Source organism: Anopheles stephensi, chromosome 2 (genome assembly GCF_013141755.1).
Source record: "Anopheles stephensi strain Indian chromosome 2, UCI_ANSTEP_V1.0, whole genome shotgun sequence".
Lineage (NCBI taxonomy): Eukaryota > Metazoa > Arthropoda > Insecta > Diptera > Culicidae > Anopheles > Anopheles stephensi.
Genome location: NC_050202.1, coordinates 52984459 through 53005312, shown reverse-complemented (window position 1 = coordinate 53005312; position 20854 = coordinate 52984459). Strand labels below are relative to the sequence as shown.

The window sequence follows — 20854 nt, the reverse complement described above, 5'->3', positions numbered from 1 at the left end:
ACGTTTCGCATTTTTTAGTTTTAATTAATTGGAGTACACAAAGGAAATTTGTTTTAAATATAATTATGAATAAGCAACGATAACGCTAGGCCGTTTCTCTAGAGTGAAAAATATACATAAATTTAAATTTGATATTTGCTGAAAGGATTACTAATATTAGCAAACAGAAAATGTTTTATTATATCTTTATTTTTGGTGGGTTTTGATACACTAATAAAAGCTCAAATGGCTTAAACCTACTGAATATGAGGTTGCTTTAACTCGGTTACTACTCAGAGGAATTGAAGAGTGATTACCCACAGTATTAAAAGTACTCAAAGAGAAATCCACAAGGTAATCTGAGTTTATTTAAATATAATTGGCTCCAAGACCTAACTAACCTTTTTGCGTAATTGAAGCCATTCACGTTGATCAGATGATTTTCAGCGGCCATGATCAACTATCAACACCCAAGGAACTTCAATTTGTAACTTCATGAGCGACCAACTTGTAAATTAAGAGGCATAATTTGATGCTGTGTGTTGTGACAAATGAACAAAATCGGAGATAAAATACACTATTCTGTTGCCTTGCTATGGATCGGCAGACGACGGCGCTAAACTGTGTGCGGTATCGAGGATTGTTGCAGCAGGACAAAGCTCGCAAAGCGGCTGTAGCGCCTGATAAGTAAGTAAGTAAGTTGCTTTGCAGCTTTGTCGCTGCTAAATCTAGATCTTCGGCTCAGAATATGCTTCTAAATGGCAAAGAATTTCCTGCGTAGAACGGACATCATTATTCAAACCTCGTCGTCTATATCTAAAAAGCAGTTTTCCATGTCCGATAATCACTGAGTATGAAGAGCTGAGGGAGCTCATAAAAACTAAAGCTACGATCGGGTTGTCGAACGAAAAGGCCTCCAACTGACGTCTACAGCGACCAAAAGAATGTTTTAGACTTTCCTTCATGGGGGAACTTAACCATTCGTACATTATCCAAGGCTTGTTAGCTGGCCAACCATTTCCAATGTATCAGATAATTGACGTAAGGCTGTTCAGGGTCGTTTTGCAATATTTTAGTGAGGAATGCTGCTTATACGCATTTGAGCCGAATTTTTAATCCATTGAGTTAGATAGTTTATGTTTTTTTTACCCTCAAGAGTTATTATTGAGATAACACCAAAGTTCACTTGTGTCACACGTGACGACTCTTCCTTGGCCCTTACCATGTTCGGTCAATGAAATCATAAATCAATCTCAGCCGGCACAGTTCATGTTTTACAGCCTCAAGCAAGTCACACTTTAAGGCCATCGTTCTGAGGTGTTTCGTAACGCTTGTTTATGCTAAATTTTAAGTATTTGAAGATTTTGCAGTGGACAGACTTTCGTTAGCCAGCCTTAGGCAGCACTTCAAAGCCAACGAATCTCCAAATCAGGAGCACCAACAGCTCGATCAGCGCTGACACTGTCACCCTTGTTTCTTTCTTATTTAACGCCTGCACAAGCGGCTTTCCCATCTTCCAATCAGTCCCGACAGACCGAACCATCTGTTTGACCACAGAATTAGAGCACCAGACATCGGACAGTTTTGGGCGATGCTTGGTGAGTGATTATTTCTAGAGCAAATGTCAACCCGTTCGGGAGGTGGGCAGCCACGGGTGAACTTAGTGAAAACCCAACAAATCGATCGAAAACACAGCAATACTCCCGGGGCAAATCGCGCACCGCTTAAGAGGGCGTTCTGTTTGTGTTGGAAGTTTGGAAACGATCGCTAACTGATGCAGGGAAGAAGCCACGCAAAAGCTACGGCGAAAGGAAGCAAATAGGCTTGTTCAAGCAAACACATACTAGGAGGCACCATTCCTTCGCACCCTTCTTTTCGTAACCGCTGCCCTTTACGCTGGTCGGGAGCCTTTTTTTCTTTCCAAAAATCAGTCAAAATCTTATTGGAAAGGTCAACAGATGGCTTAGGGGTGGTATGACCGTCGTTTTTGGGGGTGGATGACTTAATCAGGACGCGTGAAGAAAAACATACTCTTTTGTAATGCGCGTTGATTGGTGCGAGTCGTTGTTGGTGTTGCTATGGGTTGTTAGTGATATTTTTCAAGGACTGTCAAATTGTTAACTTTGAACAAATATTGACGCAATCGGGCTGGCAACAGATCTGCGAGGGATCTATAAAGGTATATTGGGTTGTAAGGAAGTAAAAATGTATTAGTGTCCCAGTATAATAAATTATTGGCTCTTATAAATCGCTAAGATTGGGCGTTCTGGTAGTAAAGGCTACTACAGCGCCGATCTTCATGCGGCACGACCGGGGCTCAAATCCCATCTGGGCTGTCCCCCAAACAGTGAGAAATGACTATCCAACTATGCGGTATCAATAAGTTTAGTAAGTCAGAAATGGTAGGTATGACCTAAGAGGCCGTTAGGCCACAGAAGAAGAAGAAGGAGCACGCACCAGAATTTTGAGTTGATTTACGCATCATAATTAGTCGACTAATACATTGACTTCGACAAATACAGTTACGAACAACGGAATAAGGCCACCTAATATTTTAAGATTGAGGTTATGGTGCCGATAATCAACAAAACGGCTTGTTTTTTTATTTTAAAAATTTAGTTGAAGATTATATGGAAACGACAAGATGTTAACTGTGAGTATCTGTAAGCCATTCTTACAAAAAAGGCCAAATTTATAAAACATTTTAATTTAAATATTATTCTATTTTCAAATTCGATGTTTTTTATAGCTTTGGTCAGTATTTCTTTCTATTTTTCAACTTTATCACAGTATAACTTTGCTAACCCGGGTATCTCATCCGCTAATAACATTGATTTTCCACAAAACATAAGCCAAAGGATTCCACCGCAACCTATCACTCTATCTCTCGCTCTTTCTCTCTCTCCCCGGAAGCCCGGAATCCGAAACTAATTTACTTAACACCACAAATTGAATTTTTATCTACCCACAAAGATCGTGCCCAGGTGTTACCTGAGGCAACTGATTGCATTTCCCGCTAGGGTGCCGATTACTCCCGGCTTCGATACAATACCAGTAGCTTTCGGTCATAATGATCCTTACACTGAGGGCTCACGTACCGCGCCAAGACGACCTTCACCGATACCGCGGAGATGATCGAAACGGTAGCAACCCGGTGCGCCAAAGTGATCTTGACTTCATGAAATATTCAGCAACAAATGAACATATTTTTCATTACCGCAACCGTGTTTGGGTGAGATCACGTTCATCAGTGTTGAAACCCCATCGGACGGGGAAAGATCGCAAGGCTATCTTAAAGATGACCTTCGGAATATATCAACCCGAAGCTTGCGCCGTGTGGTTTGGATCAACATTAACCTTTTTTTTGCTTTGGATTTCGTATAGTAGTAGCACAAACACTTACCCTGCTGAAAGTAGTTGGCTTTGCGCACGTACACACATACCAGCGCCATTAGCTGGAGCTGAGAAAGACGCTGCCGGGTGGACTGGGGCAGGGGCAGGAGATCGCGCAAGTTAGCAATCTCGGAGTTGATTAGATCGCGCCTCAGCTTCGAGGCACCTTTGGTGGATTTGTTTGCATCGAATCTGTGAAGAAAAGAAGTTATAAAAATATTTCATTTTATTTCAAAGTTGTTATACTTCACTTAGCATGATTTCTTTGTTAGAATAATATTATTCATCAAATCCACCCTTCATAAATTTCCCTCTGTATGGCTCACTTTCAGCACCCCATTTACTGGTTATGCTTTATTTAAACGAACATTACGGTCGGCTCTTACCTTTTCCGTGCGCGAAAGCACTTTTCGATAAAAATAAAGATAATGACGAATAATGATTTTATTGGTAAGGTAACGTAACTTAACTGCCTCGAGCGTGGAAGCGGTACGCTACCCCATCCATCATCACGGCCACGTACAAAAGCGTCCGATCGACCGTTTGTCGTCGATAATGGCCGTTGATAACGGAAAAGGGTGCCGAAAAGATCGAAAGTCACCCGCGAGCCCGCCGGCGTAGTTTATTGATTGTTCAAGCGAAGAAGTGCCGCAGTTCGCTCGTTAACGGTGTTGCCGTTGCAATGTCAAACGCCGTGATGGGGAAAGCAAAAATTATCCTTTCGGTACAAATTTGCACCGGGCGAACCTTGGTGAAAATGTGAAAATATTGGAGCGTTTGGGCGCAATCATAAGGACCGAGCGAGGGCCAGAAAGCTCGGGTCACCAATCAACGCCAGTGAGACCACAAAACCACAGCCCGACGGCCAAACGAATTTGGCTGATAGTAGCGAAAATGGTGTCCACTTAACCGCTAAGCATCAAACAGTCAGTCCCTTCTCCACCGTCCGGCTCATCATGATCCATGCACCATCGTTCCAAAGGTCCAAGAAGGCTGGTTCGTTGCGATCACTTAAATCACCTAGCGCATGCGAGAGAGTGAGCGTACGCACGCAGCTTTGAGCCGTCCGGGTCGAATTCCGGATAGTTCCCACGGCTTGGGCAGTGACCCGAACGGCGGCGGTTGGTCGCATGCAAGTCAATTTTATTTTTTGAAAGGAAAGCGAAAACTGCACGTCTGAGTTAGAGATGCACGGAGCAGCTCTTGCATGGTTGCTGGCTCGAAACCATTAAACACTAAAATAAAACACTAATGCAGTGCAAACAACTGCGCCAGGGCATCGATTCAAATGAACTTGGCTGCAAGCAAAAGCGACGAACCTCGAAAAGAGTTCGAAATATTTGGACGCCGAAAGAAAAAAGAACTCTAGCACTGGAGTTCTCTTCCTCTCCCGGATCCCCGACTGGGGGTATGCTTCCAGCTGTAATAATAAGGTAAATAACAGTAATAAGCAAAATAATAATAGCAATACGAAGAGTAATAATAGGGCTTATTATACAATCAGATAAATGAACACATTTGTTAAGCGTTTTTTCGGCGTGGTTGTTTTACAAATACACCGTCGCTCCGGTTGATCGCTTTGGCCACACAGGCCACACACTTTTCCACCTCTACTCCCTGCCCATCCCCCCCCTTCTCCCCTTCGATTTCGATGCCCTTGCCCGAGTCGTTTCACACATTGCTTCACTCTCTCTCTCTGCCGCTCGTACTCGTTTCGCTATAATTCTACCAATCTGCTGGGTTTGTAGCCAGGGAAAAAATGAAGTGAGAAAAACTGGATAAGTAAAACAATCGTACATAAACATCGGCTCGATGAACGCCGGTCGATTTTCGCCAAACCAGGGGTTGCAGCACTGTAAGCCCGCCCGGAGCTGGGGGGAAACGATTCAAACGATCGGCCAAGAGCAGGCAAACGGAAAGCTGGAAAAAGCAAAACAGCAAAGGAGCAACACCGATCGGGACGAAATCGCGCCACGCTCGCGAAAGAAAATAATGCCCGCTTTGGCGAAAGAAACCACCATTAAAATTGTAACAAATATCGCGTGATTTTACACGCAAACGTACAAATGAATGTCGGAACGCGATCGGACGATCGGAAACGGTTTTTTGCGGACGGTTTTTTGGGGTTAGGGGGGGGGAGGAGGATTCCGAAATGGATTCGTCCTTGTGGTATCGGGTTTTTTGGGGCGGTTGCGTTGCGATTTTCCCAGCCAATTGGCATTTAATATCGTACCGAAAACGGGTACGCGAGCTTATGCGTGGTACAGATAATTAAGGTTCTGATTATAGGCGAGTCGATACGAGTGAGGATCGTTAGGAGCAGGTTCTTGGTAATCAGTGCAATATGTTTAATGGTGGTATCGGTTATAGTTTGTTGAGTAGTTTTAGAATGTTTGGTAAGGCATTGAAACGCTTTAAGGAAGTGTTAACTCTAGAATATCTACTTCGGTGTTTATAGTTTTCTTCGAAGCAATGTCTTCCAATTGAAGCTCAATAGTAGCTACCTATTGCAATTTGAAGCCAAAGATTCCTATAGAAAAGATAAGCTACAAAACAACCACAGCTGGTTGCTGCTCGTCGATCGACTCCACACTCCCAAGCCGGCGGTTGATGTTGGTGACAGTTGTATAAATTTCCCTGTCAACACAACACACGTCTGCAAATGCGTTGCCATAGCTTACCAGCTGCTCAATCTTTCTCGCCCTAATCCCCCGCGCAGAAGAAAGTATGCAAACTACCACACCATGCGCCAACGGATAGATTTTCTCCCCATTTCCTAGGTGTCGTTGTCAACAGTGCTGCAAGACATGCTCACCCATTGAGACGGGTGAATTACTGTGACTTTCATGTCCCATCTACCACCAGACACTGGAGCTGCTTTCTTCACAACTACAATCCTTCAGCATTCTGCAGCTTGAGGTGAGCTTAAGGCGAAGAGACAACGAAACGAGGCAGCTTTCCATCCCAACAACACACTCAGCTAACAGCCTATGCCTTCACCAACCAACCATCGTCGTCCGTTGTCGTCGTTGCGCTCATTTTGCTACGCTTCTTCGTTTACGATCAGTTAAGGCTCAGAACAGGTCGCCCGGTAGGATCCGTGGTTCCGTGTGAAAAGTGTGGAAGACGACCAAGAAGAGCCCGAGCGGATCTTAATTGAGCTTGTGCCGTGTGTTTTACTGGTGGCGAGCGATGGATGGTGCGGTATCGACGCCTTCGCAGTGGCAGCAAGGCAACATACTTGGCACTTGCATTTGAACGGTTCGGGAAGCTGCTGCTGCTGGCTGCTAAATGTAAGTGCTAAAGTGAGTGAACGAGCGTACCGAACGCGCTGACCTCTTGCAGGCTTGACCTTAAAATAAGCAGCCGAAAAATCGAACCACCGCTGCCGAGAGAATCTCTTTTGCACACACTTTACGGTGGTGGTTCACAACCGAGCGACCGAGCAAAAGGGGTTCCGAAAAGTAGATCGAAAACTGCACGAACTTTGATTAGTTCCGCGCATCCCGCGGTGAGGTGGAAACCATCAGCGACATTCGGGACGGTGGGAGACGCCAACGCCTCGACGATGGGGCTGTCGCCCAGTTTCGAAGCGACGGTCAGCGATAGCGATCCACACACCGAAGCTTCTGCTTAAGCACGGTTAGAATGCGACTACTAATTAGGCGCCTGGGTAATTTGATTTGTGCATAATTCGTTTCATTCTTTTCTGTTTGTGTAGATGGTGAGTGCTTTGGCCAGTGCTACCCAATCCCAACATCTAATGGCTAAAGCATGCAACTTTCGAATTAAAGCTCATACATATCGATTGAGGATTCCTTTTTTTTGCCAGGAAACTGGTTCAGCTACGGTTGGATAAGGGATATCGTTTGGGTGGGAAAATGTCAAATGGAAAAAAAGCGAGCTTTGATGCACTAGTATTGATAGACAATTTGTAGCATTTCAATGCAGTCAGTAATTCAAATGGTTTTGTTTTTTAAATTATCTTATATGTCTCAAGGGAAATTTCAAAGAAGTTTCACTATGAGTAATGTATTGAAATAGTTTTAAATGAACTCCTGAAGACATTTAAATGGTATTGTAGTTTATTATAAATTATTTAGGAACATATCTTCAGCCTAAACGGTATGAACTACTATTCATTTAATGCTTACAGACGATGTCAAAGATAAAATAAAGAAGGAGTTTCTGAACCAATTTACTGGCAAAAGATTATAATAAATCTAATAAAATATTCAAAGAGTTTGTAATTATGTCGAGGCTATAGCCACAGGACTATCAAATCCCGTCCGACCATTGTCTGGGTTAAGTCAAAGAAACCGAAATTGGCCATGCCATGAACTCTCGAGTTCATAAAGCTTTAAAAGAAGGCTTTGATTTATTGATTTATTATCATTTCTATTTACTTGAGACCTTCACACAAAATCGTCCATAGCTAAGCTAGAATATGATATTCTCTTCTACTTTTTCATTGGCTCTACAACCTCGAGAGGTCTCTGCCTGCCATTTATGGCTTTCTGTGACATGATTTTACCCGTAGCAAAGTACTCAGCTCTGCGTACGGAGAGGCGGTCTGGATGGGATTTGAACCCCGGTTCTGACGTGTTATCGCCTCTGCCACCGGACCGCCCCATAGGATATTCATAACAATGTAAATATTTCATCTCAAATTGCAAAATTCTTGAAATATCTTCGACTGGAACAATAAATTTAGACTCGAATAACTCCAAGAACTTGATAAAACTGGTGGCCATCGTAATAAAAATAATAAAGTCATAATAAAGTCAAAATAAGTCTACGACAGTTCAGAAACAAGTTCGACAGAAAAAAGTTACTCAAATCCAACAAAATCCTGACGGAGTGTTAAGCTCTTGAAGACTTCAAATTAATTTTTCTGCAACAGTCTATAAAAGATGGTCTAGCGGAAGCGTAACTCCAAGCGGTACTATGGTTTTTCGAAAAAATGCTGTCAGTTTTGTATTGAAATATTTGAATAACCCAAAGCATTTTTTTCGCAAAAACTAGATAATTTAGCTTTAATGGACTTTGCATTTCCATGGACTTGATGACTCTCTGGCTCTACTGTTACTATTCGTAAATTAGACTTAGATCGAAAAATTTGTGATCATGAATAAATCAAAACACCAGAGACAAATTAAATAGGCAAATTATAAGGCTAGTAAGCGTTGTTCTACAGTACTGTACAGCAAATGTCTATTTCGTCCGAACCACAAACATATTCATTGAATTCAAACTTACCAAACCTGCTCACTTGCTTTACCAAGAATTCAGACCACTGGTCTGCTATCATAAATGATCATTACCTGCACAGCCAAACCATTAACGACCACTCTCCGCTTAAACTTCAGAGGCTTACATTTTTTTGCTGTTGCTTCTTAATCTCTCTACCATAATCCTCCGCACATCCGAGAGAAGCTGCTTTGACAACTGATAATTTTGTGCTCTAAATTTACTACCCATAGCGTTTAAAAATAATTGCACCACCGCCACAGCCACCGGCCAGTGTGCCGCACCAGGTCCGCTCACCTTCACTGCTCAGATGCCCACACTGGAGGAATTTTCTTTTCCCCATCGGTATGACCAGAACGCGTTCGATATGCGTTCCCTTCCTTTTGCACGCTCATCTTTGTTGCTATCTTGTTCGTCGTTCAGTTTTTTTTGTGTGTTGGATCGCTGTTGATGTAATGGTACACATCTCTTACCACCAGTGCATGCAATGACGGTAAAGATAAAGCTGCGTGCTCGCGTACACTATGCGGTACGATCGATAATAATGATCCATATTTCCCTGCTTCGTTGTGCTCGTCCAAAATGCTGTGCCGTTTTTTTTTCTCCTTCCTGTTGTTACAAACAGCTCCCTCTAATCTTCTGTAGGCTGTGAAAAGTTGGCAAGATAAAGACGAAAGCGAATCCTGTTCCTTCTAAGGGATGTTTTTTTTTAGTTGCTGTTGCTGGCTGGATCTCGCGTATCGAGGATCTGTCTTGTTGTGTTTTTCTTCGTTCGATCGTTCTATCGTGTCGTTGAGATTGGGGGTCGACTTTACGATCTTAATTACGGTCAGTTGGCCAGCCGATGGAGCTCCATACATGGAGCATCACCGATGAAGATCGACCGATTCAATGCTGGTTGTGGATCTGCTCTTTTTGAGTTTAAGGTTTTCAGAGAACGTTGTATGAGTTAAAAAAGGCAAGACAATATTACCTCAAAACGTTACTTTATTGTTGTTACTAGTTAGAATTTCTAAGCTTAAAGGATTCTAAAAACTAAGGGTAAAAAAGTCTCTTTTATCACAATCTTTAACGCGCTTCAACCCATACTGCACCACACTTCTTAACAACAGACCAGCATCCCAACAAAAAACAAAAAAAAAGGCAGGAACGCTTTGCTCCCTTCACCACAAGCCTTCATCTTACTAAAAACGTCCCGGGCATTCTTTCAGCCGCGCTCACCACATTCAAGGTGAGACGAATCGATCGCAAACACAAAACAGGTATTAATTTACCAGCCTCTCAATTAATGATCTACCAGAATTATGGCTTCCCCCGAACCGACTCACCAACATGCACGCACACGCACGCAAAACATCCTTCCCAGTGTGCAAGGCGCAAGGTTCCCGACCGTGGTAAGGCGAATCGGCAGGCCACTAGTGGAAACAATCTGTGGGAAAAGATGCTCTCGCCAGCCCTCGAAGGGGCCAGAGAAAATCCGCTCGTGGCAGTGAAGAAGATTGGCAAAATGCGTTTAACGCAATGCGATTTACGCGTCGCATCGAGGATGATTGAGGCATGAGTGATTTGTTCGGTGGAACAATTTATGATGCGTGCCTTATGGGGGTGAGTTGAAAAGTTCTTGCAGGAATGTTTTGCTTAAATGAGATTTTTTAAAGAAAATATTTGAATTTTACTTAGTTCTGTTGAACAGTATATTTCGCTTTGAATGTTGGTAATCACTTAAGAATCATATGCTAATTTTAACCACAATTTTCCTTGGCAACAACCTGATCGACCCCTGTTCGACTCGTCCCATTGCCCATTGCAATACTTATTTCTCTCCACGCACCAACCCATCAGCCCTAAAACAGTTTCCCACCGAACGATCGGAATGTTTGACCGCGGCGTTGCAAAAACAACGCCACACGCAATCCTGCGCCTCCATTATATTCCATTGATAAAATAAAACTTTACCCCAAACGGCAATTGCGTTAAATGCTAACGCACGACCAGCACACGGTTTTCCTGCCGGCTGTATTCAGCGTTACAGCAACCGTTACCAACACACTACAACGGATCGGAGCGCGGATCAGGATCCGAGGGTATTTCAACCACTTCCAACCGGGGAAAATTGTTATTAATTCCTGGCGGAATCCGATTGGGGTCGTAAAAACCGGTGCGGCAAACGCTGATATGTTGAACGGTGCGCGATTGATGCGTGTGTGTGTGTTTGCGGTTAGTGATTATGGCAACAGCTTTGTACTGCTACCCCTTATTAGCTGTGTTGTGCTGGGTGAGCTGTAGGCTGGGGAAAGGGTTTTATGGAAAATGAGTCATCCGCAAACGACACAGGTTTACAAAAAGTGTGGGAACTGAGTAACTTGGAGAAGTTGTAAAATTCTGTTTGTGATTGTAGGCTTTAAAAAGAATTGTTTAATTAAAAATCTACCGCCTTTTTGTTTCCTGATGATTGGAAATGGTAGTGTAGGTAGCAATGATATGCCGCTTATATCATTATCCGTGTACGGAAGAACTAATAAAATGGATTTAAAACCAGCCAATAAAATGTTCTTCCACTTTCAATATTCCGATAGCATCAGATTTCTTCGGAAAATCGAAATTACAGAAACATTTTATTGACCCAGAAGGGTTCTGGACGGTCATTTTTGCATCCTTGACATGATTGTATACCGCCTTAGCAGGATGCAGGATCAGTGTATGGGGAGACGATCGTTATAGGATTTGCTAGCGGTCTCTTCGTGCTAGCTATTGAAATTGATATCAACGAGAGTTTCATCCGAGACATCCTAGCGGCACCAGTCTTTACACGGCAGGACCGGAGATCAAAGCCCATCCAGATCGCATCCAAGACTGACTATCCAGCAATGGATAAACTCAAGTCACTCGAAGTTGTAGAGCCACAAAACGAATATTAACATTAGCCATAGTTTTTGTATATCTTTTTGCCACAAGACAGTCATCGTATGGAAAGAGAAAAGTAGAAAATAAAGCGGGTGAGGTAACTAAACTCGCATTTCTTTAATGAACATTTCTTGGAGGGCTACTCATAGACCAGTAGCTTGGGTTTGTTGTTAGTATAGTGTTCGCATCAAAAGGAAAAACGAAAAATAAAATAAAATACACACACTCTTTTCGTTGTAAACTGACTGCAGTTTTTTACACCCGTTTTGTACTAAACAATCGAGCACAATAACAATTTTACCACATTAGCTACGGAAAACAAAAGCCCTGCCTGATGTTCAACCTTTTCCCCAAGACATAAAATAAAATGTAACCATCGGAGAAAAACATTTCCCTCCTGTCACGGGCGGACATTGGCGGCGCAAATCGGTCGCTCGAATTTATGTCCGCGTGACAAAAACGACCGAAAACGGGGGAAAAACAAAACCCAAACACATTCCCACTGTACGGGTCGGCTAGCTAGCGTCCCCGTACAGCACGGCTCAATGGACCTCAGGCTCAAACGGAAAGCAAGCAAGGGGAGGCCTTTGTTTCGCCTTTTTCAAAAATTCTTGCGATTCTCCAGCGCACCCCATAAGAACGCCATTGCGGTTGGCTTGTAAATATAGCTGCCGAATGTGTCCGTGGTGGGGACTCCAAGTCCATGGAAACATTTTACCTACCCCGATTGACCCGAGCGTGGAGTCGGTCGGGAGCTAGTCCGGCTTTCGTCTGCTCGTAGTGTTGGCACATTTCCCTTCCGGCTAAGGCACGCCAGCTTCGGTACGGTACCGGGACTTACCAGTGGCGTTGCGATCGAAGGCAGCGCTAACGTCAAGGCGCCATTGAATAAATAACGACGTCCGTCCGAAACCGTCCGTCCCGGAGACGAAAATAAGACGCTAAAAGCATGGGAAGAGCCGGGCCGCAACACTGGAAGCTAGAGATTGTTACCGATAATGAACGATAATGATGACGCTGCTGCTGCAACTGGCATGCAGCACTCTCCCATCGGGTAGATGTGGGGACCCTTCCGTCCTTTCCCTTGCTCCCTTTTTTTCCAAATCCCTTTAAGCACCAGCTTTAAACTCTATTCTGGGCGAAGAGTTGCAAATGTTTGCAGCCTTCAGTTATCTGGCCGGTACTGTGAAGCACTCCGCCCGATTGTCCAACAACGCCGGGAGTGATTTTTTCTCTCCGATCGTGTGATAGATCGATTGCATTCCAAGGATGGGAATATGCATAGTTTTGTAAGCCATGAAGAGATGTTAATATTTTTGCAAGTATGGAAGGTATAATGTCTTTAAAATCTTTTTGGTTCGAATTGATAACACTATCAATTATCTTAAAATTTAAATTGAATTAAATAAAATGATTAATATGCATCTAAATTTATATATTTATCAAAGAGTTAGTAACTAATTGTTCCAACTTCAACCCATTCTAACGCAACCACTCATCACAGCATCACCGGCATCGATCATCAACCATTTTGCAAATGCCAAACCCTCGCCGAGTGCCGTCTGGGAAACCTACCCAGTGTACGGTATGCACTAAATTAATATTATTAAAACGAAACCAATGCTGGGCTGGTGCTGGCTCCCGCGCAGCCGATAACGCTCACTTGCAAGACTCAATTTACCGCTCAAGGATGGCGGTAGGCCTTCGCACGATAATGATACCGGAGCAAAGCGCAAGCGGTGGGAACCGGAGCCCCAGTTTAACGGCCAGCCAAACCGAAAGCTAAAATCACTAAAACACAATCCCACAACATGCATCCATCCATCCATCCATCAACCACAGTCCTGAGGGAGGCGTCCTTAAGCCGTACATCGGCGCATCCCGATAAGGCTCCGGTCGAGTGCTCTACTCACTCTCCTCAAAATGAACGTTAATCTTGCGGACGGTACGGATTTTGGTATCCTCCTGCTCTCTACTTTAAGTTGCGCCTGGAAACAAAAACCACCAGCCCGATAACGATAAAGCATGCCGGGAAGCGAGAACGAGCCGGTACGATGCGTTCTCAGAATTTGAGCAGGCGTACACCGTTGTGTACGCCAGCGACGCCAGGACCACCGAAACCGATTTACTTACAAAGCTGAACAGGAACGACACCAACACCAACAAGACCGAAATGCAGCCCCAGGATAACTCGCAACCCGAATACACACGCGCGCTTCGCTCCGAAACCCTCTTATTACCGGACCCACGTCACTTACGTTTCTCACTCCGGTTTTAAGCGGCAGGAACTCGTAGGGCAGGATTATGTTTGCTGGGCGACGACGGGCAGACGATGGGTAGAAGATGCCAAATGAACAAGGCCGCCAAAGCGCGGGCCCGGTATCGATCGGAACGCTGGAAGTTGGTGCTCTTGCTCTTGAAGGTGGACGTATCAGAAAAGGAAGGCGCCCAATCGGGAGGAGAGGAGGGATGGGGGATGGAGAAAGGGAAAACAAACCCTCCTACCCCACCGCACACCCCGCAGCACATCATTAAAACAACCGTTTGGGTAAGACCGGTAGTTTCGAAAAGGCTAAAATTACGGTAGCGATATTAGGTGGACGGACTGTCTCAGGGAGGTGAGACAGAAAGGAGAACGGAGAAAGACGTGTGTGTGTGTGGTTGGTTGTGACTAGCGAGAATGCGACCGGGACGCGCATCGTCCAGTTTTCAGAAGCATAATACGCCGCGAGGGCCACTCATTACATCGTTCCGTTTGTGTAGCGGGCCCGCTTAAGCGACGAACTCCAGATGCTGGAAGGGGGGATCCCGGGGAAGACGGGGGGAATTAAATGTGCCCTACCGAACGGGAGCGGCAAGTTAAGCTGAAGCAGTTTAACCTACTATTTTAATCTCGGGGTTTTAGTAGCAAACGCGCACTTATTAAAAAATAAAAATCAAAAGACTTACGAAGCGACGAAACCCCTTCGTAAGTAATAAGCTGCCACCTAAATAACAGTAAGAATCAGATGATATTTTCTCGTTTTTTTTTTCATCTCATCCTTCCATCTTCTGATCAATCGATCAGCTTGGATGATGACAGATAAATTGCCGGCTACCGTGGGCTGGCTCTTCATTAAACGCCCTTCGTCTGCATCTGGAAGCAAAATTATAATGCTAACAGCCATCCCCAAAAAAGTAACAAAGTAACTCGTTTCGTTTCTAATCACCCTGCCGGGTACTGCCGGCACCGGTGGAATCTAAATCCGTCACTTCTCACTTGATCCTTCCATAATCAAGGCGGTAATTTACGCTTGCCGCACTGAATGGGCCGATATTTTCTAAACATTTTCCAGTCAATCAACCGCATCCGCGTTTGAGCGGAGGCTTTGAGCTGAACGCCTATCAATCTGATAAACAAACATAATATTCACTGGCGCTTGCTTTACGCTCGGTATCGGTCTTAAGACGGGATGGTGGTGGTTGAAGAAAATTTTTGGCTATCATACAAATTAATTATCCTAGCGCTTACCGGCACTGGATTGAAACGGGAGCGTTCTTGCTGTTTGTTGTGTAGAGCAAAGAACTACATCATCTCCCGAACGCAGTATCCGATCATCGATGGTAATGATCATCATCGACCAGCATCCATCGCGATCGCTACCGCTACTGGATTAAGTTACGAACATTACTCTTTCGCCTGGAACAGCCTTAAAAGCAGTGTTGGCTTTCTTATTCCTCTCCGTTCGACTCTAGCCTTCAGGGGGAAGAAAAAAAAATTCTTCAGCTACGCTGCTGTGCTGCTTCTCGCGTTTCAGCGTGCTTTCCAACCCGATCCCAATAAACCTAACCCTTGGAGAGCTTTCGGGTGGCGTAATTGTGGTAGCAGCGTGCAAGTACTTCATTCCGCGAAAATGCGCCACTTTCCCACAGGTCCAGTGGTCTGCCGGTGGTGGTTTGCGCTGACCACCGTGCTATCCTTGCTCGACCGTCCCCCTTTCGTCGAGTCGTTGACGCTCCATCCCTGAAGTACCATTGTACCGTGTGCGTTATGCTAAATGTTAATGTATGCACTAAGGCAGAGCAGACCCCTTGGAGAGTCCGTCCTGTCGGTACGGTCCGTACCCGAAAGGAGCAATCTGCAGCGGGCTTTCTTCTCACGACGATTCAGCAACCTGTAAATCGTCCACAGAACGTCTGTTTGCGAATCGAACACATGCCCTTCGTTTGCCGTGCCCTTCTTGCCGCCGTCAAGCTCCGCGAAACGGTGGCGCGTGAAAGCGAAAAGTGCTGTTTATTCAAATGTGATCGCATAACTCATTTCTTCGGGGATTACACCAGCGAGCAGCATGGTTTTGGGGGGTACGTATGGCATGGCAATGTGTGCACTTGGAAACAAAACGGTGCCCATTCGCCTATAGCACTAACCTCCGGGAAGGCACCAACCGAACAGCCATATAGTTATTGGCTAGGTGACATAAAACTAGAACAAAGTGCACAGTAGCACCAGACCGGTGTGTGTGTGTGTGTGCAGTGTGGGAATCGAAGGTGATCGGAATTCTCCCACCTTAACCGAACCCTTTAACTCACCTCCGTTTTAAACCATTGTCTTCCTTCCATTTGCCTGGTGAAAAAATAATAAAACATAGAGTGAACGCCTCAAACCTCGCGTTTGCGTTTGTCGCTATTCCGTGACGACAAGTTTGGTGACTTTTTATGTGCGCGTGAGCATAACCGCAAGCAAGACACATAAAGCATCCACCAGCACCCATAAATTTGCGACCTATTTACGCGAATGGAGTCCGCTCGCTTGCTTGCTTGCTTTGTGGTTTTTCACGACGAGATTCACTGCGGCGACGTACCGCACATTGCCAAAACGGGTCATAAATTGGTGAGCAGAGAGAAGGCATATTTTGTGAGTAAGAACTGAAATAGTTGGAAATGTAACTGATCGCAGTCTTTATATAATAATGTCTTAATCATCATCGATGATATTAAGTTTATCAATTACGATTAGAAGATTGATATTATAGAAGTATTAACTGTGGACTTCAGAATACGGCTAGACTGCTCCTCTCACAAAAGTTGCTATAAATTAACGATTAAAAAATACATCGTTCTCTTAAAAATGAGTTTTGCATACTTTCTGGCGCATTGTACATGTCTAATTTTGTTTGACTTCCCAAACATGGCTCAAAGCAAACTGGAATCTTCACAATTTTGTCGAAAGCGTCAGACGTAAAATGGCACATTTCACCAAGCAAACAAAAATTGAGCTCAATACGAGTGAAATACCTCAATCAATAACAGTTTTCATCAGCTCAGTTAAGGTACATCAGCAATGACTGAGCCTTTCAAACTGGGCCATTGGGATCCAAAAAACCTCTGGATAAACTACTTATGTTTATTTATGCACCACAATCCAAACTAACCAACATCCTTGGCAAAGCTGGGAAAAATCCGTTGTTCGCAAAATTGAAGCTACAGATGGAAATAAACCGCAAGCATCAAGCACAAAACAAAAACAAAAAATCCAGATTCAATTCTTCTCGTTACAAATCTGCATCCAGTTGCACCTCGAGCGAAAACAACGGAACGGAACTCGGGCCGGTCGATCGGGTGAAGAAAAACTGCTCACCATTTGCATAATTCATTGAATAATAAAATGGAAATAAATTCCACCACCGCTGTTGTGATTTGCGCCATCCCGTCGCTACGTCACTCTGTCGCACCACGCAGCACCGGGCTCGATAAACACCAATCATCGAGTGATCAGCAAGAAGACCCTCGGTGAGACTCGGCCACAATTGCGAGAAAACAAAAAACCCGGCACACAAACACACACCACTTCTATCGAACGATTACTCTGCGCACTGAGTTTTTGAATTGACGATCGATCGGCAATCAGTCCAGCTTCCTTCGCTTCCATCAAACGATCAGCACGGCACGGGGGAAAGAGCCACCACACCAACGAAAGGGCCGCCTGTTGTTGATGCTGTTTTTGCATTCTCTCGCGATAGGGAAATTTATGGCATCCAGCGTTTGACTTCCCTGGAGCGTTCATCTTCTGAGTTTGTGCATGAGTTTGGACGCAAATGAAAACATTGAAATCTATATTTCCCTATGCTTAATTTATTAGCTGATGTCGCGCTGTATGATCGTACGTCCAAGCAGAGAGCTGAGAACCGTTGATAGTGGTTGCCGCTGTTGCTACTCTATGCTTAGCATTGTAAATGTTGTCTCACTATGGGGACGCTGGGACACGACGTCACGTCAAAACTTCATCCGTTGCATCGGTTTAAGTGTCCCTTGGCAGTGTTACAGTAAGGCTGCCGTTTGAGACTCTTTGACGAGGCGCGAAAAGAGACTAAGATAAAGCTTCCCGCTCAAGCGAACGTGATTTATTATCGAGAGCTTAGCGATGAATCATAGCTTCGAATTGAATGATACCTTCAAATTAATAACACTCTGTTTCTCACTTCGTGTTCTCATCCTCAGAATGAATTAGAACTTTAGTGAGTATTACAACAAGTCCTATCACCTTATTTTTCATAAATAATCATTTTATATAATCATTTAAACGATTCTAATGATACTTATTGATTGACTCATTTCTCATTCATTGAATAATTTCTGAACGTCAACAGTGTTTTTCATGCCAGTGAATGACTCATACTTTGTTCCCTTGGATATGAAATTGATTTTTGTCAAGGGATATTTCAACAGTGCTATACTTTATAAACTTGGTTACAGGGCTTACGGGTCCACAAAGTTCGGAATAATATCTAAAACATTGCGGATGTTAATATATCTAAAATAGTTTCTCCATGCGGTCCGGTGGCCGAGGCGACATCGGCGCCGGTCTTCACACAGGGCAGGGCCGGGGTTCAAATCCCATCCAGGCCGCCTCGCCGTAAGTAAGGCTGAGTACTTTACTACGGGCTAAATTAAGCCACAGAAAGCCAGAAATGGCATGCCAAGACCTCTTGAGGTTGTAGTGCCAGGGAAGAAGAAGAAGATGGTTTCCCCACATCACACCATTCTAGTCACGCTGTTTGAATTGATAAAACAACTAAGGAATATTTTAAAACGCACGTCAGATTCTATACTGTGGATTGTTCTGGGATGGGAACACTTATTCTTTTGGCTAGTAACCCTGTAAATTGGTTACTGTTTCATATTAAAATGTTTTCGTTCTTCTTCTTATTTTATTTCATCAGATTAAGAATGCCTTTAAAAATGTGAACTATATTTTAACAAAAAACACTTCCTCTAAACTGTTTTAAACGAAATCTTCAAAAAAAACCTTACTTAAGATATGACAAAATTTATTTATTAATAATGCGACACAAAAATTGCTCGGATAAATCCTTCCATCAACAAACAGACAGTTCTGAATGAACTTTACAGATCCTGTTACAGGCAAAGCGCATGAATTATCGCACCATCAGTTTAAATCGTGTCGTTGGTTCCACCGTTTCTGTCCCACAACCGCCGCTCAATGCGGTCTTCCGACACCGCGGCGGTACACGGACGACACATGAAAGCTAGATGTTTGAGTAATTTATTAAACACCGATATTGGTGACATTTATGAATGCTAATGTAAATTGAATTGTTGTTTGTTTATTTTGCTGCATCAAAACCCCACTCAGCACCACCGCTGCTGCTGCTGCTACGAAGCGCGACCGTTTCGGAGTTGATGCCGTTTTTTCTTCCTTTTTGTGTGACAACCAATTTACTGCCCTTCTATCGCTGAATCGTTGTAGTACGCGGATGCAACGGCTGTAGCCGTACGCAGGAGTGGTGGAAACATCGCAAAGCGGAACTGTATCATGCTGCTGTACTGTTTTTTTTTTCTTCTACAGCGACACCCTTCTCGATCGTACTGAGCCGCGTAGTAGTTTGTGTAATTTATGGCCAACAGTGCTACACAATCCGTTAGCGAATCGTTCGAAGGGAGCTGGAAGGCCCTTGAGCTGGCAGAAGCAAGGAGTAAGTGTATGAAAATTATTCAGATATCTTCACCGAGATAGTCCCAAAGCTTTTATGCACCAATCGACACAGTCATCGCGCGGTTTGTCGTCAATCGATCGTTGAAGTCTTTTGATGCTGTTTCCGGATTTTATAAGCAAAGTTAAAACTGTGCTCTTTATTTTTTTTACACATTCGCATTCCATCAGCAATACCTACATTGCCACTAATTATCCTAATTTAGCAATTTTTATTTCAAAAATTCCAACGCATAAGTACAGTGCTCGTGAATGTCTGCACTCCAAAAAGGATACAACCAGACCGCGGAAGACGCAGCTACCAGCAGAGCGCCACGGGTGCTCCACAAACAATTGATTCCACATTCGAGTTGCGTGTGTTCTTGGCATGGTGTGATCGTTCCGTTTTCTGCGCAGTCCAAGTCATGCAGTCCAAGCTAAAGCTCATTATGGAAATGGGATCCTTGCTGCAGCTGGTGGTAGTGTTGTGGGAGCAATTTTTTTGTTCTCGTGCTTCCGAAAATGGAACATTATGGTAATTGGTGCTTAATGGAGGGCAGAATTTGAACAGAAATCGCATTCCGTACCAGTGCATACGATTATACTGGACCCGGTTGATGACGATGATTGGGATACGCTTGATCCGACCAGGTCAAACCACATTGATGCTGCTGGTGGTGGTTTATATGCAAATGTGAAGGGCTTAGCTGAGATGCAGCAGTTTCCCACCAGGGGCGATAGGTGAAGTTATGCTGCTGTGATTAAAAAGGGCTTGGAAGCGCCATCCGGATCATAGGAACCCTTGCTGACGATTTTAGCTCGAACGCTTACAGTTTTTGAAGTTTTCAAAAATGCTAATATCAAAACAAGAAGTGACACACGTCACAAAAAAAAACTACAAAATCAGTTGGAGAAGAATTAATGCAGTCATGTATCATAAAAGGGAATTTGAAACATTAAAATAATTAAACCATATAAAGTACTCCGAATGCCCTCGCTTCAAGAACACCAAGCGAACCACAATTCGCGTTTGCCGTCCGGCAAAATATTTTCCCCCAAGTGTGATAATGAACACAATACTTCAACAACGGTATTATATATCCCCTAACCCGGTCCATATGCACATTTACCGCTTCTCGGATCATTTCATATTTTCCCACGCCAGTGTAACACCCATTGTCCTTTGGGTGGTAACGGTTAGGTACGTAATTAAAAATGAAGAGGCTCCTGGACTCCTCGATCAACCTCACAGAATATACCATCGCTCTAGCAGAGAGCGAAAAAGAAAACGAATCCCCCAGGACCGACCGCCATTCGACGCGAATTCGACCGAAAAGGTAATTAGCTCAGCACAAAAGA

At 44.0% G+C, this 20854-nt stretch overlaps 1 protein-coding gene across 1 annotated transcript in view; it reads right to left on the bottom strand.

Annotated features, from left to right (window-relative positions):
• LOC118502689 (cell wall protein AWA1) overlaps positions 1-20854 on the bottom strand; it is a 115107-nt gene that overhangs the window by 69855 nt on the left and 24398 nt on the right. The window contains exon 3 of the mRNA XM_036035203.1: positions 3383-3564. Within this exon, the coding sequence (XP_035891096.1) occupies positions 3383-3564 (182 nt within the window). The remainder of the gene's footprint in view (positions 1-3382; positions 3565-20854) is intronic.